Raw genomic sequence first — 15650 nt, 5'->3', positions numbered from 1 at the left:
CCGCCCATATTCTGCTGAAGGTTTCTTCCTCGTTAAAGAGGAATTTTTTTCTCTCCACTGTTGCTGTCAAATTAAAGGCTTGCTGTATGTGGGATCTGTTAGGTTTAGTTGTGTAAGGTCTTAAACCTTACTTTGTATAGTGCCTTGAGATAACTTTGTTGTGATTTAGCGCTATAAAAATAAAATTGAATTGAATTTAACTGAATTACATCAGAACTTTCTGGACTGGTACCAGTAAAACCACCTGATCCAGGAGGTGGTTCCACTGGTACAAAGGAGATGGTGGTGGATTTTCGCCAAAGGTATCTGCTGTCATCCCACCAATGCACATCCAGGGAATGGACATTGAGAGAGTGGACTCTTACAAGTACCTAGGTGTGCATCTAAACAATAAACTGTACTGAAGTCACGGATGCACTGTACAGGAAGGGTCAGAGCAGATTCTACCTGCTGAGGAGTCTTTAGGAGTGGGTGGGCACTCCTGAAGCCCTTCTATGACTCTGTGGTGGCATCAGCCATCCTGTATGATGTGGTCTGCTAAAGCAGCAGCATCACAGTCAGGGACAGAAAGAGACTGGACAGGATCATCAAAAAGTCCAGCTCTGTCCTGGGCTGCACTCTGGACACCATCATGGACCAAGACTCTAACCTGTACAGTGTTGTATTGTGCCAACTAAAACTAATTTGATTTGATTTGTTACTGCATGTTTCATTTGTTGCCGTACTTTCTTTACTGTGCCTATGCTTTTGTGAGATGGAATTTGCCCACTGTAGGACTATTAAAGTCTTTCTTATTCTTATTTTTAAAATCACAATGATTGACAGCACTTGTGTATGGAGCTAAATTATACTCATATGTCTTGGAAGCAAAATAAAACAATTTGAAACTGAAAGCTTAATTACCTGAAACCTACCTCGAAACCCGAAAAAAAATTGTCAATTCAAATATATTTTCAGCTTCAGTTTTAATATTCTCGAGTTTCAAGTCTTAATTTTTCAGTTTCAAAACATTTTTTCAATTACAGGTGCTTTTTTTTGGGTGGGCTCATTATTTTTTTTCGGTTCGAACTTTAGGGCCTGCATGGCGTAAGAGGGGCGGGACTAACACGGAGGACCTATCAATACGTTTTATGTGCACGTTGCCTTTAGGAGCTGTGAGAACTGGGAAAAATATGTTTTTAAACTACCTACTAAGTATTTGCTTCGAACAAAATGAGCATCAAAGACAAACATCTTTCTCTCATCACTATAAAAACTGTTAGCAAAGCCAATAATTCTCCAGCATAGTGTGTTTAATTGTGAAATTGTACCTTCGTTCAGCCCCGTGTCAGGTTAATAGAAAACACTGCTTTGCCTTACATTATGTAAAAATATAAATGTTTGAGAGCACAGCTAAAATAATAAAAAAACTAAAATAACTAGATTTGTACACATTGATTTTGTCTTATTTGGGCAGCTTCTCTGACATAATTTTATTTTAAAAAATGTGCTTTAATTTTCAGAGTAACTGCTGGATGACCTACATGGGAATAAATTGCTTTGGTTTAAATTACATATTGACCTAGCGTATTTTTACTGCTTTTAGTAAAGATTATGATACAGTCGGAGCACTTCAAAGTGACCTCCTTTTTTACCGCAGTACGGTTGCGGTACCACTGTGCAACAGGTGCGTCCCTGACTAAGGATTTTTAATCCTGCAGCAAGCTAAAAAAATCAGGGTGCTAGTGTCATTTTAACCACCAGGTGGCGCAAAGATGTTTAGAAGCCTCCAATGCAATACAGTATAACTGAGGTCCGACTCTTCATTTCTATTTGTACAGATAAATATCCATTGTGTGGTGATTATTTAGCATAAAAAACGATTTCATGTTTATTGTATCATTAAATGTAGAATAGTTTATTTTTAATAAATAAAAATATTATGTGTCTTAGCTCTCTGTCTCAGATGTCCCACAGGTTAAGCTGAGTGATTGTTATCTTGACAGCGCAAGTTCGAATTCTTGCTGTTGAACTCCAATGCAACTTAGGTTTTGTCAAGTTGTCAATGCGTGCTAGTGTTTGTTGTCAATTTCCGAAGTTGCTGATGTCTTTCGTTACAAGCACGGGGCAAACTCAACTCGAACTGAACTAGAACTGGACTGCGCTCACCATGAGCCGGCCTACAAATAAGACAGGTAGGGACAACCCAAATGCACAACCTCCAGACAGGACTAAACAATTAATGGTTTAATAAATAAACATACAGACAGAGGGAAATACAAACTAAGGACGCTGCGTATACAGGATTTGCCAAAAATAAACAATGCAAACTAACACATATAACTCACTGGATAACTAAAGATTTCTAAAGAGCAGGAAAATAAATCCTGTTTCCATAAGAACACTAAACATGCAAACAACAGTACATGAGACACACTGAACGAACAAACAGACCTGGACAGAGGACGAACGATGACTTGATAACACATAATGCACCAACAAAGACTGTGCACAAACTAAGAGCTTAAATACAAGACAAGACAGGTGAACCCAATCAAACTAATTACAGGAAAACACAAGACAAAGCAAGGACACAAAACCAAAAGGTGAAGCCAGGCTGCCCCTGGTGGCGTGGAAGCCGAGTCATAACATCTTTACACAGTTCCCAGGCCAGCTGAGAAACATAGTCCCTCCTCCAGCCAATCCAATAAGATAATGTAAGTATAATAACATAAAATAGGAATCTTTATTTATTAATCGATCTGTGTTATAAATGTATTTTATATGTATTTCTGTACTTGTCTTCTGGTTTGTTGGTCATGAAGAAAAAATACAAAACAAACTGGTTTTATGTTTCTCTTGATATGATTTTTTTTTTCGACACAAGGCACGGAGTTGGATTTAAAGTTGTTTTATTGTTTTGAAGTAAAGCAGAGAACGAAAAAATAAGTTGTTTTCTCGTTATAGCAGCTTTTAAGTTGGTGGAGAAACCAAACTTTTAAAATGTACACAAACCGCAATGACCTATAGTTTGCTCTGACTCTGAGTCAAACAAGAGCCCGTATGACACATGATGAGTCCAGACAGAGCATGACCAATACACAGAAATGTATGCATCTGCAAATGCAGGCAACATGAGTGTTGGAGAAAATATATTTTCATCTATTATTAATCTCATTTATCTTTGTTGTTTCATTTATATTCATTTATCTTTTTATGTATCATTTACCTTTTTACATTTTCCATTTATGGTTTGCATTTGCTGTGCCTTATAACCCTTTTGACAGGTGCACAGACTTCTAACCACAGGTTTTCAAGTATTGTCATATACTGTACGAAGAACAATTTTGTCACATTTGCCATTTGCTCCGTGCTCCTACGCAGGTGTAGCTGTTCAAAACCACAAGAGGGGTTGGAGGAGTACTGCTATACCTAATGTGTGTGTTTCTGCATGTTCAGCAATGATGTGATCATGGAGGTGTGTACAAGCTTCAATAAAATGTTATGCTTTGGGGAAGTTCGTTGGAGTTGGTTGGTCTCTGAGTGAAGCGCTTACAACGCTAAGATCTCAGGCGAGCTCCCCTTGGCCAAGTAAAATCTCTGGTTGGCTCTCAGTGTGCTATATTGTTCTCGTCTCTGTGTGTATCATTGCATAAGCACCTGAGGCTGTCGTTGCCCCAAAATGCGGGTTTGGTGGCGGGGAAGTGGCGTCGCCATCTGAAGCAGACAGTGATGTGACGTTCCTACGATTTGGTGCTGAAGAGCCTTATTTATAGGCAGATGACTTGGATCAAGTTGTCATTGCGCGCTAGTGTTTGTTGTCAATGGCTGAGGTTGCTGATGTCTTTATACAGTATATATAAAAAAAAAAAAAAACTCCCTTCTCACCCCACGTGGGTGGTCTCATCCACTTTCCAAGCTCGGGTCCTCTACCAGAGGCCAGGAGCTTGAGGGTTCTGCGCAGTCCATATATATATATATATATATATATATATATATATATATATATATATATATATATATATATATATATATATATATATATATATATATACACTGGAGATACTACTATACTAAATACTATAATCGTCTGCTAAATAATACAGGCTGGCCAGTCCTATTAGTCATTTGTTATTATCTTATCTTGTAAGTCTTGTAAATGAGATAATACTGATGATTGTTCAGTAATTACAATTTCTGCTCCCACAGAGATTTGAACCTGGGAAGAAAACTACCAGGTCATGTCTGTTAAACAATACACTAACCACTACACCACCCATACCTCATCAGGGAGCTCTACATGGGCCCATATAACACGGCTCATTGCAAGAGCTTGTTTAGGAGCTTTTAGGACTAATAGGAATGTAGTTTTGTTATAATTCCTAATAAATACGACAGATATCCAGTATGTTTGAGCTGGTGCTGGGCATTCCTGGGTTAAAGAATCTGAGTTGTCATTGCTTCATTTGTGGTTTGTAGGTAAAGGCAGTTTCCTGATGGATGAAACACTAACTACGTTGGATTTAAACCGCCTGCGGAATTACTCATCATTTACCATTTGAGTAGAAATGTGTTTTTTGTTTGTGCAATAATCATAAAGAATCTTTTTAAGCAATTTAATTTTCATTTATATGTACACTTTTTTTTTCTTTTGGTTGGTTCACCTTTATGTCTTACTATATTAGACAAAAACATTTACTGTGTTTTCCTCAATAAAAGTGCTTTTTCCTCATAAAAACAGTTCAGTGAAATATGTAATAGTCAAAACCAACTTTATTGTCAACCAGAAAATGCAACCGTACTCCAAAGCTGGAAGAAACTGTTATCTTCACATTCCAATGTGCAACATATGGGTTACTGAGTGAGTTGAGAAGCCTGGGGGTTTGAGGGCAGGAGCTTTTGCAGGGCCTTGCAGTGGAAATGCTTGATGGAAGTGGGGTAAACAGACCATGTCCTGGGTAGGTGATAAACTTGATTATGTTCGAGATTTGTTTCTGCAACAGGACAGGCATAGTTGTAGACAGATGACCGGCGAGATGTGGTGTGCCATGTGCCATCACCTCATCAAAAAGAGTACTACAATCAGAAATTGTAGATTAGTGAAATGTTCAGTATGTATTATGTAGGTCACCACCTTCTCTAATGTAAAAATCTACAATACAAGACAAAAAATTAAACCACACAAAGGACAAGCCTGCCAATGCTAAAACAACTGATAAACACTGTTGAAACAATTTGTATATGAAATCTAAACAGTCTATACAAATTAAACTCTTCTATTGCCTAAGAAATTATCTTACTGTTGGTAAATTTATGTACCCTCAATCCTGAGCTGAGCAGTAGATGTATGTACCATGTCTGTGTACTAACACTACCATCTGCATTGGTTTCTCTGTTGATCAACCTGCTTGTTTGTGGGTAACAGGGATGTGCCCTCCTCCAGTATAGAAAAAGACAATGTTACATTTATGTAAATTTTATTGGTCCTATAAATATAATGGCTGTTACACAAGTTATACTATAGGTAGCTGACCGGATAAGCAGCACTTATTGTAGAGATCTGATTAATTAGCAACTAAGCTTGGAACACAAAAGAGTTACCATATATGTTAGAATTTGATAGAACAATTGCATAAACCAAGATCACAGGTAAATTAAGGCTCAGACATATTACGGTGTAATAACAGACATAACCATGTTTAACTGCAGTTTCTCATTGTAGTGATCGCTCAGCTGTTGCAAAGGGTCACAACTGACGGTGCGCTAACGCAACGCACAAATATTGTAGAAGCAGCAGTCAGTGGACCTGCCTTATATAACCTTGCCACTTAGCTCTGTGTGGGGCTGTAGTCATTAGTAGTAACTGCAACATGGCAGTAGCACAATTAGTTGTCCGTGTAGCTGATAATGGCTCGCTGACGGCTATAAAAAAATACAGGAGCAAAGCTATGTGTCACATACCGCTTGGGTGGCCCAGGCGACTGTGGGAAATTTTGTGTTTTTCATGACATGCTGTGCCTCTAGCTGAGGGTTGTTCCTGGGGGGGGTCATCAAGCATTTGGTTATCAAATGGAGGGGGTTTCACTGTGGTGACCAGGGGAACATTGTTAAGGAAGTAAAGGGGGGTTTACTGCACTCATGTTTATTAAAGAATAGTCAAGCTCATGTGGGGGTTTTAACAGGGTATAAATAAAGACCTTTAGTCCTCAGTCCTTCAGTGAATACTTTGTACATAGTAAGATGTGTCTTACATCTTAGATGTACTGTAATTGTGATCCTCTCAGTGTCGTCACGAGAGTAAACCTTGAGATTGTTTATCACACTGATGATCTCCAGTTTATTTCTTTATAAGAAGATTTCCAAAACATGGCCACACTCTGGTTGTAGCTCCTAGCATGCCACTAGAGTTTCCCACACGTGTATGTGGTTAGAGCAAACCACAGCAGCACATTTCATAAGGTTGACTGCTCTCTAGCTATAACCGCTAGTGTGCCATTAGCTATTATCTTGCCTCAAATATGTGGGTTAATACGTTTTAAACAAACAAACTAACATATAAAGACAAGTGTGTACTTACTATTGCGAGTGGATGACGGACTGTAGGGATGGAGCCTTTCTTCAACCTCAGCCATGAAGCAAACCCAGAATTGTACACACTTTAGGACTGGAAGCAGTCCGAGGTGAAATGAATGCATAGGCATACAAAAGCTGAGGCAGTGTTGCCGTCCCAGATCCGTTTAAAATCGAAGTAATTCACGTCCTCATGTGTTGCTATGCTAGTATATTGAATAAATTTTGTTGAGTTAAAACATCATGGGGCTGGGGTTTCAGGTTTTGCTGGGAGGTTTTGCACAGTCTCATAACCAGACTGTCTTTCTCAATTGTCACAAAGTCACAAAATGTGAAAAAAGGAGAAAATGCATTTCTACCATACTAACTGTGTGTAAACGTGACCCATAGAGTCATAGGAACGCTCCAGAATGTCTAAAAGTGGATTTTGTATGATATGGCCGCTTTAAGTTATGTAATTTAATGGCATAACTCTACCCTGACTGAAAGATTTTACAAATGGACATGTCACTTTTTACCTGGTATTTATGTGATAAAATTACATGGAAATGTACATGTAATTAAATTACATTAAGTCTAGGTTTTAGGCATGTTTTTTTTTATTTCGGGTCACTTTCCAGCCATACACTTTATACCTGTTTATTTGAAAACTGCCATCTTTCCACACTGCATCTCCAAGCATTCTTCACTCATACCAGACATCTTCTATTAGTTATGTTTACTTTACCCCATTAAAATGACTTTTCTTAGCCTTTGAGAGAATCATTGTTTTCACATAAGAGGAGCCACTTTCAGCAAAAGACCAATATATGTAGAAATATAAAGCACTACCTTCTTTACTTGCTTCTGTGATGTTTCCAGTTTGCAGCTCAAAATAAGGTGCATTATCATTCTGGTCAAGCACCGTAATTGTCAGTGGGATATCATCCTCTGCTGTTGTTCCATCTCTGTATTTAGCGATTCCCGTTAGCTGCATGTGTTACAGATGAAATGTGTTAGGCACTGTTGTTTATGCTCAAGTGAAATAGATTTAGATAGATTTATTTTCTTCATTTATTAAAACATTTAATAATCTTCCATTGGTTAACCATTCTTTATGCTTTTAAGATTCAAGATTCAGAAAACTTGGCCGAGGCAGGGTACAGCCCCATGCAGAAGATCATCAGTGTGCGGCTCCTGCAGGTGCCTAAAGGGATGGTGTGGGAAATGTTGTGTTTGTCATGACGTTTTGGTGTCAGACGGACGTTCCGTCCCAGACTCATGAAAGATTCAGGGAAAATTCCGCTCCAACGAATTGAGGGCTGAAATCCCGCCTGATGCTGGGTCCGGGTGCGAACAGCAGACACTCCAATCAGTATGTGAGTACAGCGTTATGAATCATCTCTGCTTACGGTAAGATTTTGGGTGTTGTAGCGCTTTGAAATGGTTAAATTACATGACGTGTGTTTTAAGTTCTGTAATGTCTTGATAGTGAGTGAAGGCCCATTAGTCTGTGAAGTGCTTTGTGAAGCAGCGGACGCCAGTGACCAAAAACAAAGAACAAAAAGACAAAGTAACTGAATCACTGGTAGGATTACAAATGATTTGTGAAGCCATGTGGGCTCATAAGGGCAACCTCCATACGAGTAAAAATTAAGCAAGATTGTAAACCACTTTAAGATCAGCTTCCGTGTTATATGTTAGATCTAGCTTGTTTGTTTGTTTTTTCTTTGTTGGTTTTTAAGTCTAGATTAATTATAACTGTTATATGACATAACTTTTGATTATACTTAGTTATGGAGATAGTAGATCTATTGATGCCCCACTTGAGTAAAAGGGGCATATGAATGATCTAATAATAAGATGCTATAAGCATCTCATTACTCCTTCAGTGTTCGTGTGCAGCATGATAAACACACCACAGGGTACCTTGCTCGGAACGAATGTGTCTTACAAACTACCTGGCTGAAACAGAGTCATTATAAGGTAATTGTGTGAATGCTAAGGTCTAACCATGCAGTGGTATGGGAAGATCAGAATGAGTGGAGAATTGTGTATTTGAAAAAATCCAATTAAAGTCTAAGCATCTGCCCAAGAAAGTCTAGGAACAAAATCAAAAAAATTACTATTTAGTTCTTACAAGCTCTGATTAACATGCACAAATGGAAAAACTGGTTGAGGATATTCAACTTTGGTAATAGGTAAACTATAGAACAAATAACATTTTGTTATGTAGTCCATGTCACTAATTTAGCAAAAGGTTAAAGCGAGAGAAGAGGAAGTTGGCGAAAAGGTAGAAGAAGAAGGCAGGGGAAGCTAAGAGCTGATGGAAATCTGTACTAAGATTTGTTTTAAGAAAGAAAGTCTTGTGTAAATGAACAATGGGGAGAAATTAGCAAGCAGGGGAGGAATTAGGGATCTGTACCCTGCTGTCTCTGTGTGAGGAACTTTGATCCATCAAGGAGACGTCATCTCTACAGGAATCTGGAACCAACAAAAGCTGACAGTTGACCAGCTGCAGAAGACGCAAAGTGGGGGAGAAAGGACACTCTCTGACCTCCAAGATTTTCACTAACTACTTCTTCCAGGAAAAAGAAACAGAATATAAATCCACAAGGACTTTGCACATGTGTTTTGACCTTTAGTGACTTAAGAGCTATTGATTTTAGGAATTTTAGTGAAACCTGATTTGAGAAGGATCATACATGCACTAGGGGTTTTGGGGTTGTTTCTTTCACTCTAATTACTTCACAGAATCAGCTGGGAGCTACGTCGGTTACAGTGCGGCGGAAAACCCCAGACAAACTGTCATCAGCAGTTACTCATGGGATTGTTACCTCGCTGGGCCTCCATCTCTACCATTTAACGCAAGTCAGCTACAGGATCATCATCCCCTGTCTCCATAGCCTCAACCTTTTCATCTTCAAGTATTCCTCCACCTCATTCCCCCATGCCAATTACTCTTGCCAGTTTGGTTCTTCCCACTTCCCCGAGCTCTGCACTTCCACAGTGCTGGAAGTTTACTTTTATCATTTGGAATATTCTCTGACCAGTTTGCTTTACTTGTTGCCTATTCTTTGGGGTTTCACCTTGGTATTATTGCCCACGCGGCACGTAGAACAGAACACACAATTAGTGAGACTTTTAAAGAGAATGAATAATTTCTATTTCCTGTCCTGCTGACTGAGCCAAAGCAGCTGCTGCCATGTGGTGAGAGAAGGTACTGCATGAAAATGAACAAATCGTTCACTGAGAGGACTTGTTATTCCAGAGTCATAAAAAAGATTAGTTCATATTGAACTAATTGTTAACAAACGACACATCACTAATGTCCATCATGGCACAGATGACTCATCAGCTCCCTCTGTTATGACAAAAAAGTAAATGAAACAGTAGAACGAAAGACCCAGAAAGGGTTTTTTAATTACTTAATTCGGACACTGAAGACTTTAGTGGTTTGAATGCACAGACGGCAGCAGTAGTTGTGATGTGTCATTCGTGAACGAGCCGGCTCTAGCTGGGGAAAGTCGAATCTTTAGACACTATTGGTCCACTCTGCTGAGAAACCGTGCAAAGATAGGCCAGACTATATTTGTAGGCGCACCATTCGGTCAATAACATTTGAAGACAGACTAGACTCATACCATTATGTAAAAGATGTACATGTAAGTGGGCCAGATGCTAAGACAACAAGTGCAGTGGTACAGGTGCGCAGACTGGGAGCCAGAATAAAAAAGTAAGTGCATCGAGAAAAAGACCACAGAAGAAGCAGCATCTGGATGCATTTCAATGATAATGGAGACAGCAACACTTAGTGTAGACTTTAATAAAGTGAGATAATCAGTTAAGAGCCGCTTGGGAGCAGCCAGAGCTCCTCTCTTTTAAGAGGGCCGAATCTCTAAAAAAGAGAATTCCCATCACTAAGCGGCAGTAATGGTCAATTACTTTCGTGGTACACTGCTGTATTCTTTTGACCAACCATGTTACAGGCACTGCTTACCATATTTAATTAAAAGTTTAAAAAAAATCATCTTTCTGTGTAAATAAATCTCCCGTTATGACATGGACACCTGCAACCTATTTATGAAAAAACTTTTTTTAAATTAAAATGTAATGGGTGCAGCTTAAAGTCAGGTCTGCTTCATAGCCTGTAAATTACAGTGTTTTGCGCATGATGACAGTGCTGATGCTGTGCTACAGCCTTACAGATGAGGGAAAGTATAAACCCAAGCAAAAAAACGGAAAAAATCTCTCAAACTTTCTCATCAGAGAGGGTACACCTTATCTACTAAGACTAGTTACAGAGCACACACTGTAGAAAAGAAATTAAGGAAAAAAAAAACACAGAAAGGACATGAAAGTGAGAGCAATCAAAGTGTTCTTCTCAATGATCACTGTTTACAAAACCTAAAATGAAATATGAAATAACTACCATGTATCTAAACTATAATTTGTGTTGTAAAAACCTTATACAGGACCTAGGATGTTTTACAATCCACACTTCTTACACTCACCTTATCTCATCATAAACTTACATTAAAAAATGGAGATTTCTCTCTATCCAAAATATTAGTGATCCGCACAAATCCAGTGTCATGGTCGACCACGAAAAGGTTGAAGGGTGGTTTATCAGCACCTGGTCCAGTGAGATAATACTCCACTTTTGCATCTTTGTCCTTATCAGAGCGAATCTGACAAGAAAACACATGTTTTTGTTAACTAACATTAATTAATCAGAAAAAAATGTATAACACAAAACTGACAAAAATACAATTAAAGAAACAAAGATAATGATTTGTCTTTTTTTCTGCCAACTAATTAAATAGCAGCATTAAAGGTTGCTGGTTTGTGTCTTGTGGATTAACGACATTGCAATCAACATTCACACATTCCACAGCTACCACCTAAAATCCTTAAAGTGGTAAAATGGTCATTTTGATCTGTGAGAGAGTTGTGAAAAACAGCCTGTATAAGATTTAAACTTGGAGCAGGTAGAACAGCCTTGATATGAACTGGCAAACTGTCCAGGGTGGATCTTCCTTCAGGGAGAGACTACGATGACTTTGAGCATTATTATTAACAACTGAGCTCCCCAGCATGAAAAGTGTAAACCTTGCCAATCAGACAACTTTCTTGCAAATTCCCACCACAATTATTATACTGTACTAGCCTGTGTCTGACAACCATTAAGCATTGCCTACTGCTCTTGGTCTTACGTCTGTCAGAACGTCAAAGGCGGCGGACCCACATGCACAGCACGGACAGGCAGGGACATGAATAACAAAAGTATTTTATTCCAAAACTCAGAGTCAGGATCAGGAAGGTTCATACACAGGTAAGCAGACAGGATCAATGCAAGGGTTCAGGCAGGCTCAGTTCCGTGGACAGACAGGGTTCGTTTATCGTGTTGGCAGAGATAGCAGGATCAGGCGGAATCGTAATCATAAGACAGGCAGGGTCATTACCAGATAAGTTCAGCAGACGAAGCAGACAGGGATCAGGCAAGGCTCGGTAACGGTAGGCAAAACAAGATCGGAAACACGGGTCGGGACAAGAACAAAAACGCAGGATGACGGTGAATGCACGCGAACACGAATTAAACAATCTGGCAAGGTACTGGGGTGAGAGGTGGTGCTTAAATGCAAGGTGAACTGATTACTGATGAAGTGCAGGTGAGGGTAATGACCGGGTGAAGCGGGGAACAGCTGTGACATGACGTAAACCGGAAGTAAGGCTAGAACAGAAACAGCAAGCCGGAGTACTACCAAAATAAAACAGGAAATGAAAACTGGAACCCGAAACATGACGACATGGATGACAAACTAAGCCCTTACAAAATAAAACCCTAGAATAAAACCAGACAATACCGAAAATGAAGAACTCAAAATAGAACAAGGAGCAGGACCAGAGACTGTGACAACGTCCCTCTTTTTCCATAAGAATATTTTTAGCCACTCACTCCTCATTCCTAAATTGATCTCCTGAATTGATCTGATGTGTCAGTCTCTATTCTTAGATGCAAATTACCAAAGCCCTTGCCAATGATGCATTTTTCTTAGTTTCATCCAGCCTCAGATAGGAAAACTAAGAAAATTGATTGTGTGTTTATTCCATCTTAACGGGGTGTTATTTCTGCATCTTAGAAAATATACCTAAAAAGGATGATCAAATTGTTTTCCAGTTTGACTTTATTAGTTATCTCAACAGGTGAGAAAGAATTTGAGCCTGTGTCTGCTTGCTGCTTGTCTTGGAATTTTGCATTTCACTTCCAAAGGATTCAGACACTTATATATACAGCCTTTTAATCTTGTGCCAAATTTCATATGGCAGTATAGCTGAGGACTGAATTTTTATTGGTTTCTTCCTTTTAGGACCAGTCTCAGAAGATGTTTGCATCTACAGTACATATAGATATATATGTGTGTGTGTGTGTGTGTGTGTGTGTGTGTGTGTGTGTGTGTGTGTGTGTGTGTGTGACCTTGGCAATAAATTCCTTGTGGGTGTAGTCAGTGTTTTCCAGCAACTTGGCAGGAGGAAGAATCCACTCTCTCTTCTTCCTACTGAATGACTGTGGCCTTTTCTGTTTTGCCTCCGCAGTCAACATCTGAAACAATACAGCAGGTATAAAGCTCAGTGTGTTTAACCTATACTGTGGTCATCTTAAGGGAAGTAGGTTTACATATGTGTGTGAAAACCTTTTTAGGAAAAAACATTTGATTGTATTCTACCTCTAATATAACTGTAACTGGATGTATTTTTGTGAAGTTGTATTGAAACACAACTTTAATTTACTCAAAAACATATTTAAACATTGTTTTTCATGTTTTTCTTACAATTATTCAAATAATAGCTAGCTGGTGTTACCATACGTTGGCATGTAAGCTTTTGTCACTGAATAAATGTATTTTTACTTGCTTACCATTAGACATTTTGGGTGATAAGGAAAATTCCTTATTCATGTTGCCTTCATTTATTGTCACTGAAAATTTTACACTGTGAACAAAAAAATCTAACTATCAAAGTTTGACACACAATTTGTGATGCATACTGAACCTATATCCTTTTACACAGTTGGTTACAACATGTGTACTGTATGTTATAGCCAACAAAACAAAAATACCTGTAGTCTTATATGCACGTATGTAATTACCTGACACAAAGTAATGTGCATGCTATGTTTAGACTTGCACAGAGCAAACGGAAAACTAAGTTATACAGGTGAAGGCCCTGAGGGCTAAGAGTCCATATAGGGTGCTTATCCAGTTTGTCTAGTTAAAGACTCATGCGTTCATTTCTCCCTTCAGGTTATGTGGTAAAGTTGAGAGAGCTTTTACTGTGTTCGAGTTATTATTGTTCTCTAAAACTGGTGTGTATTTGCACCTAAACGTCAACATTTTATTTGTTATGATATTCATATACATACATATAAGGTATGTTGAATTAACAACAACAAAGTCAGACTATGAAATCCACTCACTGACTCCAGATTTATGTGTGTGCATACTGCATGTGGGGATTTATGCAAGAAATGCATTTTGGCTATATTACAAATTTTTAGCCCAACCATTTGTTTTGTTGTTGTTAATTCAAAAGGAAAACGACTCTTCTTTTGACATCTGAAATTAAACTAAACTTACCAATGCTATTAGAATTCAAGTAACTAAACTTACCATATACCATATACAGTACATGACAGAACTCGCTAGTATAAAACTTACAGTATGATTGAAATTGCATACATTCAGTAGTGTTTAAAATGCTCTTAATTTTCTAAGATAATTAAATAGATAATTGTCTTTCTTACCAGGACAAAACATTACATTACCATACATTAGTAAGTAGATTTAAGGTATGTTATGCCAAAACATATTTATATGTACAGTATTAACTGTGCACTCAACTAATCTGTTTAAATGATTTCATTGTTTATCAAGGTAATTCAATATCAGTAAATGTTCACAATTTGCTAATTTTCAATTTAGTTCAATTTTATTTTATTCATATAGCTTGAATTCATTGAGATCAAGGCACTTTAAAAGGTAAGGTTCACCTTATACTACTACACCAAACAAATTGCATAAAAAAATCAAGCTTTTAACTATAGCCAATAGGTAAAACGTATATATTTACAGACAAATATATTCCTACTGTATATATAATATTAATTTAGTTTAAATTTATTTAAATGTTGACAGTAACAGTTTAGAGAAAAAACTCCTTCTTTAGCTTTCCAGTGTGTCAAGGTGAATGATTACTTCCAGGATGAACACTCACCAAAGCCAGCAACAGCAGGAGTAGGTTCATTTTTGCCAGGGAGATCCAAGCCATGAATACTGTGAAGCCACAGCATATGCCAGTGCCGGGTGAAAGCAACAATCCAGTTAGAAGTCCAGACAGAACAATTTGATCAACGTTAAATCATGTTTATTGTAGTCACACCCTAGTCAGCTCAACCCTCAAGAAAAAAACAGTCATAAATATGCAACCTCCCTCCCCCACCCCTTTGCGTCATGTATGTTTTTTAAAACTTTCAACTGTCAGATGCATGTCTGTTTTTTTAAGGTGTGTCTACTCAGGATAGCATAGTTGGAACTAAGAACTAGATGAACTAAAGGCTAAATACTAACTATGCTGAAAAGGATAGACAAGACAAAGTTACTAAAAAACACTGTATACTATATTTATCTTTAGCAATTCTTCTCGGGATGTACAGTATTTATTTTAATCTGGATTGTATAATAAACATGAAAATAAAGGAAGATTAAGCTTCAGCTAAAGTTATGAAAGCTTCTCTTTAAGGAAGCTTCTAACAGTTTATCACATTCTTTAAAGGTGTACTCAAGCTAAATCTGTCTTTGAACTGCCATGTTCATGTTCAGGTTTCCTTACAGGTCCTCTGACAAATTTAAGTCTGGACACTCAAGGACAGCTACAGTATAAGCAGAATGTTTTTCTTTACTACTTGCAAGGAAAAAAAAGGCTTCAGTTGTAAATTGAAAACAGGACAAAAACAAGAAGTGCTGGCTGCTGAGCTAGATGTGTTTTGTTTGAGGGTGTCTTTACAAGTTACCACGCCGATTAATCATTTTGCCAGTGCATTGCCCATGTTGTTTCATCATGTT

General features: G+C 38.1%; 1 protein-coding gene across 4 annotated transcripts; it reads right to left on the bottom strand.

The window, feature by feature from the left end:
* Nucleotides 1-4734: 4734 nt before the first annotated feature.
* Nucleotides 4735-14974, bottom strand: LOC114853888 (desmoglein-2.1-like). Of its 4 annotated transcripts, none has more exons than XR_008694573.1 (5): nucleotides 14803-14974; nucleotides 13007-13132; nucleotides 11064-11219; nucleotides 5941-7519; nucleotides 4735-5055 (listed from the first exon to the last, which is right to left on the bottom strand). XR_008694573.1 is itself a non-coding variant. In XM_055508452.1 (5 exons), exons 1-5 carry the CDS (start codon nucleotides 14854-14856, stop codon nucleotides 5036-5038), a joined length of 495 nt encoding a protein of 164 aa, XP_055364427.1. In that variant the 5' UTR covers nucleotides 14857-14971; the 3' UTR covers nucleotides 4735-5035. The 4 variants fall into 4 exon arrangements, 2 of the variants coding, with proteins under 2 accessions (XP_055364427.1, XP_055364426.1); XR_003785684.3 differs by having other exon boundaries at nucleotides 6557-7519; XM_055508452.1 differs by having other exon boundaries at nucleotides 7381-7519; nucleotides 14803-14971.
* Between the last annotated feature and the right edge of the window lie 676 nt (nucleotides 14975-15650).

This window comes from Betta splendens, chromosome 4 (assembly GCF_900634795.4).
Source record: "Betta splendens chromosome 4, fBetSpl5.4, whole genome shotgun sequence".
In the NCBI taxonomy this organism is placed as follows: Eukaryota; Metazoa; Chordata; class Actinopteri; order Anabantiformes; family Osphronemidae; genus Betta; species Betta splendens.
Note: the sequence above shows the minus strand (reverse complement) of the source record. Positions and strands in the feature narration are given on the sequence as shown.

Excerpts from the sequence above, each read along its gene's own strand:
- LOC114853888 (XM_055508451.1), bottom strand. The coding sequence starts at position 14,856 with ATGGCTTGGATCTCCCTGGCAAAAATGAACCTACTCCTGCTGTTGCTG. Across the intron at positions 13,133-14,802 it reads TCCTGCTGTTGCTGGCTTTG|ATGTTGACTGCGGAGGCAAA; the intron begins GTGAGTGTTCAT and ends GTATTGTTTCAG. Across the intron at positions 11,220-13,006 it reads ACAAGGAATTTATTGCCAAG|ATTCGCTCTGATAAGGACAA; the intron begins GTCACACACACA and ends TTTTCTTGTCAG.